A 15,868-nucleotide genomic window follows, 5' to 3' on the forward strand; every position below is an offset into this window, starting at 1 on the left:
AATGTGCCAATTTCTCAGACAACTTAGATATTAGCTACCGCCCTGAAGAACCAGGGGGAGGTGGCAATTCTGGTATAATCAGCTAGAAGGTGCTGCAGCATGCCTTGGGACATGGTGGGGCTCCAATGAATGCACCTAAGCAGAAGTGACCAGTCCTCACTCTAATCACTTCAGAGACAGTGAGATCTGGGAATTAATCTGAGTCAAACCGAGAACAATGGAAAATAAGAACTGCCACAGACATCCCAAAGGTTTGGGGCTCCCATCCCCGAAAATGTCAGCTGTCCCTGTTGTCTGCCACTGGTGGTTGGCACAGGGCGGGCCCCTTTCCACTCCAATTAACAAGCCCACATCTGATCCCACTGAAGAGGCAACACTGGAAGGAGTGGGGAGAGTGGGTCATTACCTGCTACTTCCACGATCTGGTGCCTAGCAATATCGTAGTATGGATCATCCCAGCGCAGGTGAGTGATGGGCTCAGGGGAGCAGTTGGTGTCCTCTGCACACAAAAAAAACAGGAAACCAGCAATTAGCATGAAAGCAGAAACGGACCTGGAGCAGCTCTGGGAGGGGCCTGGAAACACAGGGATGAGAACCGGAGGCTCAGTGACACGGGGAGAAGTTAATGTACTAGCCTGGCCTTCCTGAACACCTGTTTTGAAATCTTGATTTTGTCACAGGACAAGCAAGTTTTGTCAAGTCTCAGCCTTGTCCCTGGAAGGCAACTGTGCGTGTCCCAAACCCCACAACTCAGAACAGTGTCTAGTCAGTCAGTTTCTGCTCAGGACTCTCCTGAGCATGGAAATTCACCCAACATGTATGAGAGGAAAGGAGCCAAGGGTATTGTCAGGGCTGCTCACAGCACAGGTGCTTCTGCACATACCCTGCTGCCTACCCTGCATGCTTTGCCAAATCACCTGGTCTCTCTGGGTATCAGAGCCTGCAAGAGCCCAGCCAGGTACTACACTGTGGGCTTCGGGCACAAAACAATTCACACATCTCCATTTCCCAACCCTCACATCCCAGATGGGACTGAGTTAGAGTGTGAGAGGGTCACAGTTCCCTGCAACAGGCCAAGGCACAAGGTGTCCTGGAATACCTCTTGGCCTCAAAGTCAGCCCTGCACCCAAATGTCTGCTGGCCCCAGCAGAGATGCCCACCTGACTTGGGAAAAACAGGCACTTCATCTGCTGGCCAGTTCTTATCATCGAAGGAAGCCAGTTTGAGCTGGCTCAGGGACTGGTTGGTGTCCTCCAGGGTCAGGTCATCCTGCAACTCCGAGAGTGGGTCCATGGCTATGGCCCCCAAACTCAGCTGCTTGCCCGAAGAGCCTAGAAGGAAAACTACAGAGATTCTTAAGTCAGACACATACAGATCACACAACTCCACTCTCACAGCCTATCCAGAGGCTCTCCCTTTCCTTCCCCTCCCCTCCACACTCAGCCCATCCACTGACTTCTTACCCCTTTTCCTGACTTCCCCAAAGACTGCTCACACTTTACCCTACCCAGAAACTTTCTCTCCCCCAAAGCCCACCCAGATACCCCTTCTACTTGCAGCAATGGGCACCCTGAACAGCAGACCCTTCCCTTCTACCTCCTGTTGGGAGGGGGAAAGAGCCCTAGCTAACCCTTCCAGTGAGTCTCTGCCCTGAGCCCAGCTGTGGCCTGATGGTTCTCCCTCCCAGAGAACTCAATTTGGGAGAGACACTGAGATACAAGGGAAGATAACAGGCTATCCCAGTCCCTGCCTGACACACTGACTGTACCAGCCATTATTTCCACACAACACGCCCCTTCCTGCCCCAGTGGAGCTGGCATTGGGCCCAGCTGCTTGCACAGCAGGGCTCTGCTCTGGAAGCTTTCCCAGATTTCATATCCCCCAGCTATCAGGGAGGGTCAGGGGGCTCTTAACAGTTATCTGCACTGGCACACATGGGTGCTTCAGTGCATTAGAAACAAAATCCTGTTGGGGACAGCTTGACGCATCTCTAGCAAAATTTCACTGACTGGACTAAAATGCAGGGAGAACGCCAACCCCCTTTGCCCCCCCACAAGCATTCTCAGTTTAGCATCACAATAGCAAAATCCTTCTCTCCCATCCCAACACATAGGGCAAGAGGCTAGGATACACCCCATGTTATTTCCATAGCACAATAACCCGATGCAGGCAGCACTGCATAAGCTGTGCCACGACACTGAGGAGGCTAGGGAGTTTAGAGATTCCAGGGCATGAGATTCATTCGCTGCTGCTGAGAGTTTTTCCTCAATCTCACCTGTGGTAAAATGTGGGTGCGACCCCAAAACTGAACTAAAGCAGCAGATCTTCAGGAGGTTCCCATTTCTTAAGGGAGCCCTCTAAGAAACAGCTGATTGAGTTTAATGCTGATGCCCTGGTGATATGCAGGAGGCTGATGGATGGGACCGAGGTATAGACCCTGCTCTCAGGAACTAATATTAGCAGGACCATGAAGATGGGAACTTTGCAGCCAGCAGGCTGCATCCCAAAGGGAGCTATAACGAAATAAGGCCAATGATGACACCACTGTTAAGGCCACGGGTGGGGGCTGAGGTGGCTTTGTAGTGCTGCAGCCAGTGAGGCATCTGTCATTCACAGGGATGCACGCATCCTGGGAGTAGTTCAGAGGGGAACGCAGGCATGTGCAGGCTGTAGAAGGAAGGGCTCTGGGATGGGACAGAGTCTTGTTTGCGTGTGAATGCCCAGAAGAGGACTGCAGTGACTGGGAACTAAACAGCAGCAGAACACATGGTCTTGCCTGAAAACTAACAAAGGAACTAACTAACTAACTAAGGAAGCTATGGTTCTAGACCCAAAGTGGCTTTTTCCTGGAGTGCAGGAAGGTGGAGTAGCTTGGTGTTTCGAATTCTGAGTTCCTATAGCTGCTTGTGAGATCCAAGAATGCAAGGAGCCTATGAACAGTTAGTGTGATCAGGGTGACATTCCAAACTCTAGAGAGTCTTGCTCATATGCTTGGGGCTACACCAATTGCCAGGTTTGGGGTGGGGATTTTGCCAGAGCATTAGTTAGAACTTTGAGAGTTTGTCCCCTCCCTTTGGTAGGAGGTGCTGGGGGCTCTGACCCTTCCTTATCTCTTCCCCAGCAACTCAGACACAATCTTTAACTCGTCCTTGGCTCCCGGATGTCTGGGAGTTATTTCAAGTCAAGTCAGATTCCCATAACCACAGTGAGACAGACATATATGGGCAGAGGATCTTCGAGGCAAATCAGAAACTATGCAGGGCCTGACAGATCTGCAGTCAGCTAGAGAGCCAAGCAAAACTGTTCCCTGCCCCCCTCCTGAGAGCTAGAAGAGCTGCCTGAACTTCTCTTGGATCTCAGTAGGGTCATGGAGCAGGACACTACGCTCCTCTGGACCATGAGCTAATGTTGGAATTATGCAGCAGCTGTAGCCAAGTGACAACCAGCTCCCCACACCTAGCAACAACAGATTCAGTTTCTATGGCAACTGTAGCCAGTATTTGCAGTGATTTAGTCTGATTATAGAATCCCCAGCACCAGTATAATTTCCCCAATAATCCAGCAGACACTCAGATGTGAAGTCTGATAACCCTGGAGGTTGCATGCAAACTGTCCTTAGCTGGTCCCATCTCAGACCCTAGATTCCTGCAAGGTGCTGTCTTAACACACAGCAACTTCAATAGGAATGGAGGGAATTCAGGTTCAGTCTTAACTGCTGCCACCCCCTCGATCAGTGGGAAGCCTTTGATAGGAGTCCTCTACATCTGACTGTCATTGCTGCTCACCAGCAGCAGCTTGCAAAGCAGTGTCCTGAAGTGCTTAGGGACTAAGTCCAAATTCTACCAGGCAGAGGTGGTGCTGGCCCAGGGGCAGCATGGAGTTGGGTTCCCTTAGTCCTCACCACAGGAAGTGCCACAGCCTGGCTTCAGGAACAGCTTGCAGTACTGAGCCAGAGGCCCAAGTTATTGGTTTAAAAGCCAGCATCAAGTGGATTCCACATTAGCAGGCTCCTCTCACTGGTAGGGTCTCCAATGCTGGCACCACGTGGCATAGAGTGCACTAGTCTCCAGGTTCCTTATAGTTCTGCAGTAAAAGAGTGCCTCAGTGCCCTGTGTGACACCTGATGTTTCCACCCAAGAAGATGTTTCCTCCCCAGCCTTCGCTCCAGAGGTTGAACTTCCCAGCCCCTTACACATGCAGGCAGCTCCCCAAATCCTGAGAGTGGGTTCAGGCTCCACATGACAGAGAAACCCGTGCCATGCATATGCAAGGAGTAGCAGATTGAGCTTGCATCACCTCTTTGTGAGTTAGTCCCTCTTGCCCCTGAGAATTTCTAAGAAGCTTTTCAGGATCCCTTCCAATACTTAGGTACCCAGAGCTGAGTGCAGTACCCCAAGGGATGTCTTCCCAAAGCAGTGCGCCCCACCCCTCTCCTTGCTTTGGAATGGGAGGGCTCTGGGACTGAGGAGCCCAGAACTTAATGCAGGATCCCCATGGGGTCTCCCCAAGGAATAAATCCTCTCTGTTCATATGAAGTCTCTGCACACGTAGCCTCTAACTGACACAGACTTTTTTGCAGCACTATTACATCATGAACTTGTCTCATTTGCTGCCTCCCGCACCAGGTTCTCAGCTATTTTTGCTCCCCAGGCTTCCTCCTCCAACTGAGTCTGGGGTTTGGTCATTTTCCTCCCATCTGCATTATTTATTTAGACGTAATACTCTACACCAAAGAACGCTCATCCGCATCGCCAACTGCCTTTGACATATATTTAAATACATTAAAGAAGAAATATATCATCAAGCAAAGAAGCAATTCCCCTTCCTCAATCACTTCTCATATTAATCAGCAACTGCCAGACCCAACATGGATAAAAATTCTAGGGCCCTTTGAGTTATTTCTCTGTCCTTGCTCGCAGCTTCCGCCAGTTTAGCGTCTGCTGCACACATAATTATTTTGCCTTACAAGTTAGAGAAGGTCCCTAACCCATTACTTTGGCCTCAGATGTTACCAATTTTTATACAAATATACACAGATTTTTTTTTTACCCAGTTCAGCATCAACACCACCCTCAAAGCCCATTGAGCACACCAGGACTTATAACTCACCACTGCACTAACCCAGTCTCTCAGAAAGAGCCTGGAAAAACAGATATGCCTTGAAACCAACCAACTCAGGCACTGCAAGCATGAGTTCCAGAATCCACAATGCCCAACCTCCAGTGACAATATCCTGCCCAACCCCACCCCACCCCCGAAGTTTGGGAGCTGTTAGCTCAAATGTCTCAGCTGGCTGCACCTGCAGAGGTATCACCCTGAGAGAGAGACATCAAGAGCCAAACTTCCTTCTTCCAGGTCATTAATGACCCCGCTAACTCGATATGGATACACTGCTTCTTGTTGCTACACCTTGGTTCTCCAGTGCTTCAGTAAAAGCTGAATCTAATGGAATTCCATTTCCAACCTCAAATGCTTTGCCAAAAGCCAGGCACCGTAGCCACTGCAAACCTACCCAACTAGCGATCACGATCAGGGGAGTGTGGCAGACAACCTGTAACCTAGCAGAGATCCAGGAAGAAAGTAGAAAAGCGGAGCTCAGGTTTCTCCCTTGGAGTCCCACCACAAGCTGCACAGGTTGCTTATCTGTTCTCCTCTGGCCCCACCCACCACACAAGGCGTTTTGCTGAATTTCTAAGGAACTGGAGTCATGTGACAATCTCGAAACGGCAACATATCTTTCTTGCCAGCCACAAACCCAGTTCCTTCTGGCATACCCCCTTGTAGCTCAGCCTCCTCTGCAAACCTGGATACCTTGAGCCAAACTAAAGATTCAGACAGCAAGATTCAAAAAGGGACTGGACATTTATATGAAAAACAAGAATATCAGGAATTTTAACTGTTAATGCTAACAAAAATTTGGGAAGGATATTAAACCTCATGCTTCACAGCTTAAGAAAAATCTAACCATTAGAGTTCAGGATGAGACCTAATTGGGCGGGGGGGGAGAGAAGGTGGATATTGTACCACATCTGCCTACGGCAGAGTTCTTACATTTGCATCTGAAGCATTTAGTCCTGGCCACTGCTGGAGACAGAATATTGGACTAAATGGACCTTGGCTCTGCTTCAATATGACAACGCCTATGTTCCAAATTCATCATGACAGAAGGCAGTGTATCTTCACCGATTTCAACAGAGCAGCCTGATCCAGGGTTGCATTTGATCCCCAGTTTTCAAATCCCATATATGATATGAACAACAGTATAAAGTGACCTATGGGGGACCTGTCCAAGAAAAGACATTTCCCTCGCAGGGTCCCTTAATCTCCTTTTGTCTCCCCAATGCCCTAGTCTATCTAATGTCCCAAATGTTAATTGTGAATGTGGATCTTTGACAAATACTTTGGGGAAAACTGAAGCATATTATAGTTCCTGATCTTTGCTTCTTCCTACAGAGAAACAGTCTTCTACTTACAGAGCTCCAGCACTAAACCTGAACTCCCCTACCCAGCCTGTCTGACTCCCCCGCCATCAGACTGGGGTTCTAGAACTTCTTCTGCCCTCTAGGCTCACTGGTCTACACTCACCTGCTTGCATCCTAGCTGTTACATAGTGGGTTTTGGTCTATCACTGCCCAAGCCTCAGGAAACTCTCCTGAATCCAAGAGTTCATAAATGATCCATTCAAAGGCCTTGTATTCCCTTTAGCACTGTAAACCTGGGCATTAGCCAGCCTTGGGGCCCTGAGCGTTGTAAGTGTGGATTGCCTTATCTGAACTAGTTCTGCTCCCATTCTGTATGCACTCTCCACCCTCTTCCAATACAAACCCACAGGGCTAGGCTCTAACCCTGCTCTTCCCAACCCTATTTACAGCTTTCCTCAAGTGGGAGTGGTGTTCTAGAAAGGACGCCTTGACACTTAAACTTTGAAAGGGAAAGGAAGCCAGAGAAACGCACAATGTCTGAGTAGCCAAAGGAACGATAGAAAAATAATTTTCTGGTCTCGTCCCTCTAAAAAAGCGGTGCCCAGTGCATATTTTGAGTACACCCCATCCAAAGGGTACAAAGAGTGGTTTCTGCTTGGAGCTGACCGCTTACTGCCAAACCTGCCGAACTTCTAAACGTTGTTTAATATATATAAAACAAGACATGCTAAGACTAGAAATGCAAACTAGGGGGATCTCTATTTGCAGCGTGAACAACTTTTTTGTCTGGGAATTTTCTTATTTTTAAAAAGAAAACTAGCAGACAGCTCCGTAGCTGGACTCCCGGCCTGCCAAGCCCCACACACGGCCCAGTTCTCCCCGAGCAACCCGGGCTCCTCAGTCAAGCCCCTTCCAAGACACAGGCATCCCCCACCCTCCTACCCCCAATCTACCTATCGACAGCCCCGCCATCATCATCATCATCAACCCCTCGGCATCTCCGCGCCGCTCCCCCTCGCCGGCTGCTTGGCAGGCGTCAGCCCCCTGACCCCCCGTCTCCCCGCGCGGGGAGCGAGAACCGCGATCCTCTCATCCCCCGCCCCGACACCGCGCCACTGACCGCGGGCAGCGCGGCCCCGGCCCAAGCCACGGGGAGAACCCGAGAGTCCGGGCGGCCAGTGGCCCGCTCCGACCGCCAGGCCGCGCTCGCCGCCTGGACCCGAGCCCCGCAGGCCGGCGTCGCCCCGAAATACCGACCCCCACCCGACACCGCGACCGCCGCTTTCGCCGCCCTCACCCGTCGCCCGCTCCCAGAGGGTCCCGCCTGTCAAACCCGCTCACAAACATCCGCCTCCGAACCGGAAGAGGGATTCCCCTCTCCATGGAAACAGCGGCCCGCCCCCATTCTCCACTTCCGGTCCCTGGCGCCTTCTGGGTCCGAGCGAAAGTCGTCCGGACGCGGCCGCTGGCTCTGCGGATGGTTCCACCCCCAACGGGGCAGCCGGCAGCGGGGACCCTGTTCTCGGCTCCGGCCGCTCCCGACCGGAACCGGGTCGGCGCGCGCCTCTGCCGTGCGGCGGCAGGATCCGGCCGGGGGTCGCGGAGCCGGAGCCTCCGCCCCGGGCCGGCATGGAGCGGAGCCAGCTGGCCGGGAAAGTGGGGGCTGCGAGCGGGCGCCCGGCGGGAGCGTGCCCCGGGGCCTGCGCCCCCCGTGTAACGCCGTCGCTCCCCTGTCGCCCCGCAGGCCGTGAGCAGCGCCCCGTCCGCGGCCACCCGGGGCGGATCCGAGACCTGCCCGCGCAGCCGGGCGCGTCCTGCGGAGCCCTGCGGAGCCTCCCTCCGGGACTGGCCCTGGGGCCCTCCCTCGCCCAGGAACCGGGCATGGGCGTCTGGTGCGTGGGGAGAGCCCTGCCGCCGGGAGCGCTCCTCGGGCCGCGGGCGGAGGAGGAGCTGGGCTGTGCGGCAGAGAGAGCGCCCTCGGAGGTACGGTTGGGCCGGGGGGGCCTGACAAGCAAGCCCCGGAGCAGCTCCAGCTCGCGGGCAAGCCAGTAGCACCCAGCTGAGTGGGGGCGGCAGGACTCCCTGTCCACCACAGAGGCTTATCATGAAAGAAGGGGAAGGGGGAGAGACTAAGGTCCCAGCCAGGTGCAAAGCCTGGCTCTGCCATGCTCGAGAACCCAGGTGTCCAGCTCTGTACCGTCTGCTGAAGCTCTTTGTTCTCTACTGCCCAGTGCCTGGCTCCCATGTGCGGCACTTGCCTCGGCATTTCCAGTGTGGCAGGGGAAGTCTGCAAGCACCCAACACTAGGTATCAGGTCTCACTTTTATTCGGGTCCTGATTGTCTGCCCATCACTATGGGATCTGAGTGCCTGAGTCACTATAGGTTTCAGAGTGGTAGCAGTGTTAGTCTGTATCAGCAGGAAGAATGAGGGGTACTTGTGGTACCTTAGAGACTAGCAAATTTATTTGAGCATAAGCTTTCATGGGCTAAAGCCCACTTCATCAGATGCATGCAGTAGAAAATACAGTAGGAAGATAGATAGATAGATTTACAGAGAACATGGAAAAAATGGGGGTTGCTAAACCAACTCTTAACAAGACCAATCAATTAAGATAGGCTATTAGCAGGAGAAAAAAAAAACTTTTGTAGTGATGATCAGGATGGAGACTGATTACAGGAAGTGCCAGGTGCATCAGCCAGCTCCCAATTAAGGGGCAGACACCGAACTTGTACGTCTGTTCTGAATTCATTTTGTTTTTCAGGCAATTCAGTCTGGCTGCTGCAGTGATGAATCCATTTGTGAGAGGAGCCCCAGCTGGAGGAAGTGAGTAGCTGTATATGAAACAACATGGGGGTTTCCTTTGGGACATACTGTAAGTGTAAAGAGAGAATCTATAGCCACTGTAACACTGTGGGGTGGTCTCACTAGGCAGTGTCAGGCTTGGCCAATACATGGATGGCAGACTTCCAAGAAATAGCCCAGGTGCTTCAGAATATGGTGTCGATCACTCATCATGGGGTATTTTTCAGTTATTGGTTCTGTGCCCTAGTGGAATGTTGCGTTACTGGAAGGTGCCATCTTCCATGTTCTACCCCACAGTTGGCTGCATTTCAGGGGTGGGTGAAATACTCCCTGGCTGCATAAGGGTTTCTTTGGGATGAAAAATGCTGTGTAAATATGATCTCACTCTTTCCTTTTGTATGTAAGGGGAATGACAGATTCTTGGCTCTCTTTGTGGAGAAAGTTTGTTTCTGTAGGAGGGCCTCCAAGTGACCTATCTGGAAAGTTTAAAGTGACAGAGAGACCTGGGATAGTGAAGGGTGTTTTAAGGAGTCAGAGAGAGCTTTATTCTGGAGCTAGTTTGTAGCTACATGCAGCCCAAGAATTCAGAACGTGTTCTTATCAAGACATTGGGGGCCTCTTTTAGCCAGTTAAAGGGCTTATTTCCTAGGAGGACTCTTCTCAGTTGGCTAAAGTTTGATCCTTCAGAGCTTGGAGCTCCCACTGAAGGCAATAAGATCTCCATGTGCCCCGGTGGGTGCTGACATTGAGCTTGGTGTCTTGCAGATTGGTGAAGCGAGGCCGGGGGGATGATGAGGCAAACGTGGCTTTGGTGTGGATCAGTGGAAGGCTCCACATCCGAGTGCGGCGTCTTATCGCTGCAGGAACCGAGTTGCTGTACTGGCCTACAGAGGCCCAAGCTGGTCCTGCCCAAGTGGAGAGGAGAATGCTGGAGAGTGCATCGGAGGGGATAGCTGTTTTTGATGAGAAGAAGCCAAAGGGGCAGCTGGCAGTGGCAGCTGTGACAGAGACAGCAACTCCAGAGGCAGAGGCTGTGGTGCAAAGGGAAGGAGCCTCCCCATGTGGGAATGCATCAGAACCCTTTGCAGGTACGTTCCTTTCTTAGGACATGCAAACCTTGTTTTCCTCTTATGAAAAGGCCATGACTACAGCGCTGTTAAGCAGAGATCACTACGTGATTCTGGGGACCCGTTAACCAGCGTGTCTTCAGAGTTTGGAGCATTGGTGCAGTTCCAGAATAAGGCAGGCTCTAGGGATTGCGAACCCCTGGGGGAGTGAATTTGGAGGGGCCTATAAATTCAATAAGAGATTCCTCCCACACCATTGTTGTAGGGATTGAGTTCCCTTCCCTTGGGAATGGGGAAGTAATGCTGCCTTGCCTTCCCCGCTCTTTCAGAAGAGGAGGGTGTAGTATGGTATGGGGAGGAGGATACTGTGTAGTGTGCTTGGAAAGAGGAAGACTCTGCCTTGGTTGTGGGATATTTAGCCTATCTCCATAGTGAGCATTATGGAGGTGTAATGGGGAGTTGCCTATTTTGTTGCTGGTCAAATACCCAGGTGGGCTGCTGTCTGTGAAGTGGCTGTAACTACATACCACACAGAAGTAACTCCTCATGGCTCTAATCACAGCTGTATTCTCCTCCTACTACTCTGAATATCCCCCTGGGTTGGTGTTTGTATAGAACTATCCATTTTTGAGGCGTCCAGAAGACATACTAGCAGCTGGGGCTCAGTGGCCAACAGTCTGGCCCTGCAGTCCCCCGGGCCCTGTGACTGATACCCTGACCCTACGTCACTTCAGGAAGTAGCAATGCAGAATGGAGAATGTTGCAGTTCCTAGCCTTACCAGCCATGGCACAGCTCCCCAAAGTCCTGCCTGGATGTGTTGAGGTTGAAATTCCTCCCCTGTTTGGAGAGAGGCATCAAGGAGCCAGATGCTTGATGTCCCTTGGTAGGGTGGAGTGTCTGTCTCTGAGTTTCTCCATTTTCTCTGTTCCGGACAACACAAGCCTGTTGTCCTCCAATAGCCAGTGTTGATTTTCCCCGTGTTGTGTGTCTGTGCAGGGGATCCTGATAACTCCAAGGTGATGGAGAATGAAACTAGAGCCGAAGGCAGGAGGCAGCCAGCCAAACGTTCCCACAGGCTGCAAGACAACAGCAGGAAGGAGGAGGAAAGCATGACCCCTAGACATGAGTTTGGGGAAGCCAAGGTGCAGAGGAAAGAGAACCAGCACCATGAGAGCACCTCAGCAGCTAAGGCTAACAGCAGATGCAAAGAGGACTCAGTCAAGGAGATGGACCCCCAACCCAAAGCCAAGAGAGCAGATGGGGAGCTAAAAGAGGCATGTTGTGGGAAGCTCCATCTGCCATTGTCTCCCCCAAACGGGGTTCGACTCAGCGCTCGCTTAGCTGGGAAGCCGCGCAAGGTGCATGCACTGACGGGCCAGTGCCTGCAGGCGCACAATGCTAGGGTGTCTGGGCAGGAGGCCAAGAGGCCAAGCACTTCCGAGGGAGGTGGTGCAGAGACGCGCAAGAAAGTGGGGCAAGTTTCCAAAAACCATTCCAAACTGGAGCCCCTGGAGCAAAGGAAGAAGGGCCTATCTGATGATCCTGATGAGCCGGACAAGTACCCAGAGGTGGAGGTCAGTATTGCACTGGAGGAGGAGTCTTCTGGGAGCCTGGGTGTATCTCAGCAAAAGTCCCTGCCACACGGAGATGAAGCTGGCGAGCGCAGGTATCGCTGTGGGGAATGCGGCAAGGCCTTCCTCCAGCTCTGCCACCTCAAGAAACACAGGTTCACCCACACTGGCTACAAGCCTTTCCTGTGCACTGAATGTGGCAAGAGCTACAGCTCTGAGGAGAGCTTCAAGGCCCATGTGCTCTTCCATCGGGGTGTGCGTCCCTTCCAGTGCAAGCAGTGCGACAAGGCCTATGGCACCAAGCGGGACCTGAGGGAGCACGAGGTGCTGCACACCGGCGAGCGGCCCTTTGCCTGCGAGGAGTGCGGCAAAACATTCGCCCGCCGGCCCTCCCTCCGCATCCACAGGAAGATCCACCTCATGAAGGAGCTCAACCTAGCCAACCCCAAGGTTTGCAAGTGTGCCATCTGTGAGCGTTACCTGGCCAACCCTGGCTCCCTCCGCAACCACATGCGCCTGCACACCGGGGAGAAACCCTACATCTGCCCCTACTGTGGCAAGGACTTCCGGCAGCAGGGCAACCTGCGCGGCCACCTGCGGCTCCACACCGGCGAGAAGCCCTACAAGTGTCGTTTCTGTGGGGACGCCTTTCCCCAGCTGCCGGAGCTGCGGCGGCACCTCATCTCCCACACTGGGGAGGCCCACCTGTGCACAGTATGTGGCAAGGCGCTGAAGGACCCCCACACGCTGCGGGCCCATGAGCGCCTCCATACCGGCGAGCGCCCTTTCAAGTGCGAGCAGTGTGGCAAAGCCTACACGCTGGCCACCAAGCTGCGCCGGCACCAGAAATCCCACCTGGAGGACATGCCTTACAAGTGTGATGTCTGTGGCATGGGCTACACCCTCCTGCAGAGCCTCAAGCGCCACAAGGTCACCCACAAGGGGGCAAGAGACTCCATTAAGCTGGTGGAGGCTGCGGTCTTGCTGGGCATGGATGTGCCAAAGGCTGCAAGGAAGAGGGTCAAGAGGAAGGTCCCTCAGGATGGGGGTACTGAGGAGCCTACGGTGCTCATGGTGCAGTCAGTGGAGATGCCAGCACCAATAAAAGAAGCAGAGCTTATGATAACTGCTAACGGGCATTACATTGCTACTTACCAGCCCCCAGGCAGCCCCCCTGAGCCCGGGGCGTGCAGGATGCTGGGCAGCGCGTCCCCTGCTGGGCACCTGGAAATGAACAATGACATCATTGAGATCACTATCTCTGAGCACGAGCACAAATGTATCATCATGCAGGACGAAGGCTCCCCCAGTGACGTGGTCATCATCCAGGAGGGCGTCGGTTTTGGTGCTGTAGCAGAGGTGGTGGAGGTAGAGACGGGGACCTGACACCCAGCCTCTTCCCAACCCGTGCCTGACCTGTTTGACTTCTCCACATCTATACAGAATATAAAATCTATTTTCTAACTTTTGTGTGTGTTGTGTCTATGTTGCTGGGAGACCAGGCCCTACCAAGCAGGATGAGTGGCCAGCAGTGCTTCGCACCTGTTTGTGGCGAGGTCAGGAGGGCATGACATAAGACCTGGTTTACACTAGGAAATTAGGTTGGTGTAACTACGTCGCTCAGAGGTGTGAAAAATCCAGCATAGTCAGCGCTAGGTTGACGGGAGAATTCTCCTGTTGACCTAGCCACCATCTCTCAGGGAGGTGGATTACGTACATTAATGGGAGAACCCCTCCCATTGGCATAGTTAGAGTCTTCACTGAAGAGCTACAGCTGCGCCACTGCAGTGTTTTAAGTGTAGACAAGCCCTAAATATCACTAAGCCAGGTCTCTGGCAGCTGCCCCTCTGTTGGAAATCTATAGGGAGTGTGTGCTGGGCCTCGTGAAAGGAACACTCTGGCTAATGGGGTGAAAACCTCGTTGCAGAGGAAATCCCACTCATAACTAATGCAAAAGACAGTGCCGCTGCTGTCCTGTCCCCAGACTGCTTAAGGGTTAGATGAGCACCATTGCTCTGTAGTGACCTGTGGTGAAGGCAAGGGTGAGCGCAAACAAGCAGCTATTGAATCAATTGTAACCCCCCTTCCTCTCTTTGTTTTGGTTTCATTCCACAGTTTCACTGCTTTATTTCAATTATTTTTTCCCCTTTCGTCCGCTTAGGGTGATCGTAGGATGAGGCACAGCTGAAGAGATGCTGAGCCAGTTAGTAAGGGGTTTACAAAGTTCTTTTGATTTAAAGATTACTCTTTACAATTAAATCAAGCAAAGCTCCATCCCATTCTCCACTAGAGGCCCGGGCAAGATGCTTCTCCTCCATATGGTCTGTGTTCTGCCTGTGTTTAGCCTTATATAATAATTCAAGGGCATGACAGTAGCTGCTCCCTGGGATTTCCCTCTTGACCTCTTCCCTGCAGGCTCTGCTTCAGCACTTCCTTCGGCACCTACAGTAGTGAATGGGTCAGCACTGCATTGCAAATGGGACACCGAACACTGTCTTCAGTTTCCATGGACTGAATCTCTTCTGCCCCAGTAAGGGTAGTTTGAATGCGCTGTGCAGTTCCTCTCTTCATTAAAGGGTTCTGATCTTGGAGCGGCTCCTTTTCCCTTTGCTACGTAAAGGCTTTGGGTCTCCCTCCCAGTCGCTCATGGGAGAACCAAGGTCTTGGGGTCTCCCATGGCTTTACACCAAGATTTCTACCAGTGAAAGACAGCTATAAATGGGCTCTTCCCCAGGGTGATGTGGCTTCATTTCAGCTGAGCCAAAGCCATGCTGATGAATCTAGTTTTGAAACTCCTGGCACCTGTGAACAAGGGGGTCTTACTTAGCTAGAAAAGGGATTGTGCAGTCCCAGCCTCAAATCCAGGAAGAGGCCACGCTTGTGCCCTCGCAGAAGGCAAGAGTTCAGCCTTGGACTTGGCTGTTACTGAATTGTTCCCGCATCCCTTTGCTGTGAGGTGAACTGAGGGCAAAGAGCTTCTGGAAGCCAGTCTTCATTAGTTGCTGTTAGGTGCTCACGGCAGGGCAGAGCCTTTTTCAGTAAAGGCATATTGGTCGTCACTGGATCTCTGTGTTTATTCCCATCAGTGATGATCTTTGCTGTCCATCCTCCTGCACTGGCTGCACTCAGCGCTAGGGGGTATAGAGTCTTAGATATGAAAAAGTTGTAATAGGTTTCTTCCAGCCTCATTCCTGGAGCCAGGGCAGGGACAGAATAGTCTTGTCTCATTCTAACTGTCCCCAGTGATGGGGCTCCTAGCCGTTTCCTGGAGAGAGGATTCCACAGCTTCATACGCTTTACTCTCAGGATAATTTTTCGTGTATTTGGACAATGTTTCTCTCTTTGAATCCATCCCATTCCTTTGTTCTACCCCATTGGCGTCATCTCCCTCTCTGACTGGAGCATGCTCCCTTTCATGCCCGTTGATGAATGTTACTTAGACCACATCTACACTACAACACTTTGGTTATCTCAAATTACGTCGCCATAAAGCTGCCACAGATAGTATATTGCTCGTGCATATGTGGCTCCTTGCACCTGTGCTGTGCGTAGTCGCCAGAAGTGCTTGGGGCAATGCACCATGAGTAGGTATCCCAGTGTGCAATCTGCCACCATCCAGCACAGTGTTTCGAGAAGTTTTGGCAAGGCATGGTGGGGTAGAAACAGGTTGTGCAGGGGTGACTGGGTGCAAAAGATCAGGTTCACGGTGTGCAACTGTCTCCATCCGATAATGTCATCTGTGCCCCATAATTTTCACACTTTTGTTAAAAAGCCCACATACCCATGCAGTCCTCTCAGTCCACTATCTCTGACCGAAGCATGGAGCCTGCACAGCTCTGCACTATTGTCATAAACATTGCAAGCACAGGACGCACTATCCTCTGGTATTTGAGGAGCCATAAGAAGAACTGCATCAGTGGGGAACATGACAGCTTCTTGCAGGACAGATTGCTGTGGGACAATGAGAACTCATTCAAGGTTTCTGGTGGTGGTCTCAGAGCAG

The 15,868-nt window shown here is 52.2% G+C and overlaps 2 protein-coding genes across 5 annotated transcripts in view; one reads left to right on the forward strand and one right to left on the reverse strand.

Annotated features, from left to right (window-relative positions):
* The window catches only part of ARHGAP1 (Rho GTPase activating protein 1), a 48,552-nt gene extending 40,703 nt beyond the window's left edge, over positions 1 to 7,849 (reverse strand). The window contains exons 1-3 of one of the 4 annotated variants that reach the window (XM_073348207.2): positions 7,720 to 7,849; positions 1,161 to 1,331; positions 407 to 499 (exon numbers count right to left, since the gene is read on the reverse strand). In XM_073348207.2, the coding sequence (XP_073204308.1) occupies positions 407 to 499; positions 1,161 to 1,293 (226 nt within the window). In that variant the 5' untranslated portion in view covers positions 1,294 to 1,331; positions 7,720 to 7,849. Of the gene's footprint in view, positions 1 to 406; positions 500 to 1,160; positions 1,344 to 7,542; positions 7,591 to 7,719 lie in introns of those variants that run through there. The other 3 variants (XM_073348204.2, XM_073348206.2, XM_073348203.2) reach the window with 3 other exon arrangements.
* Positions 7,850 to 7,868: 19 nt separating this feature from the next.
* ZNF408 (zinc finger protein 408) lies at positions 7,869 to 13,329 on the forward strand. The gene is made up of 4 exons (XM_073348208.2): positions 7,869 to 8,405; positions 9,186 to 9,247; positions 9,992 to 10,314; positions 11,291 to 13,329. The coding sequence occupies exons 1-4, from the start codon at positions 8,052 to 8,054 to the stop codon at positions 13,249 to 13,251; spliced, it is 2,700 nt and encodes an 899-aa protein (XP_073204309.1). The 5' UTR covers positions 7,869 to 8,051; the 3' UTR covers positions 13,252 to 13,329.
* Positions 13,330 to 15,868: the final 2,539 nt, after the last annotated feature.

The sequence above is a fragment of the Lepidochelys kempii genome, chromosome 6 (assembly GCF_965140285.1).
Source record: "Lepidochelys kempii isolate rLepKem1 chromosome 6, rLepKem1.hap1, whole genome shotgun sequence".
Taxonomy (NCBI): domain Eukaryota; kingdom Metazoa; phylum Chordata; order Testudines; family Cheloniidae; genus Lepidochelys; species Lepidochelys kempii.

Excerpts from the sequence above, each read along its gene's own strand:
- ZNF408 (XM_073348208.2), top strand. The coding sequence starts at position 8,052 with ATGGAGCGGAGCCAGCTGGCCGGGAAAGTGGGGGCTGCGAGCGGGCGC. Across the intron at positions 8,406-9,185 it reads CAGAGAGAGCGCCCTCGGAG|GCAATTCAGTCTGGCTGCTG; the intron begins GTACGGTTGGGC and ends TTTGTTTTTCAG. Across the intron at positions 9,248-9,991 it reads AGGAGCCCCAGCTGGAGGAA|ATTGGTGAAGCGAGGCCGGG; the intron begins GTGAGTAGCTGT and ends GGTGTCTTGCAG.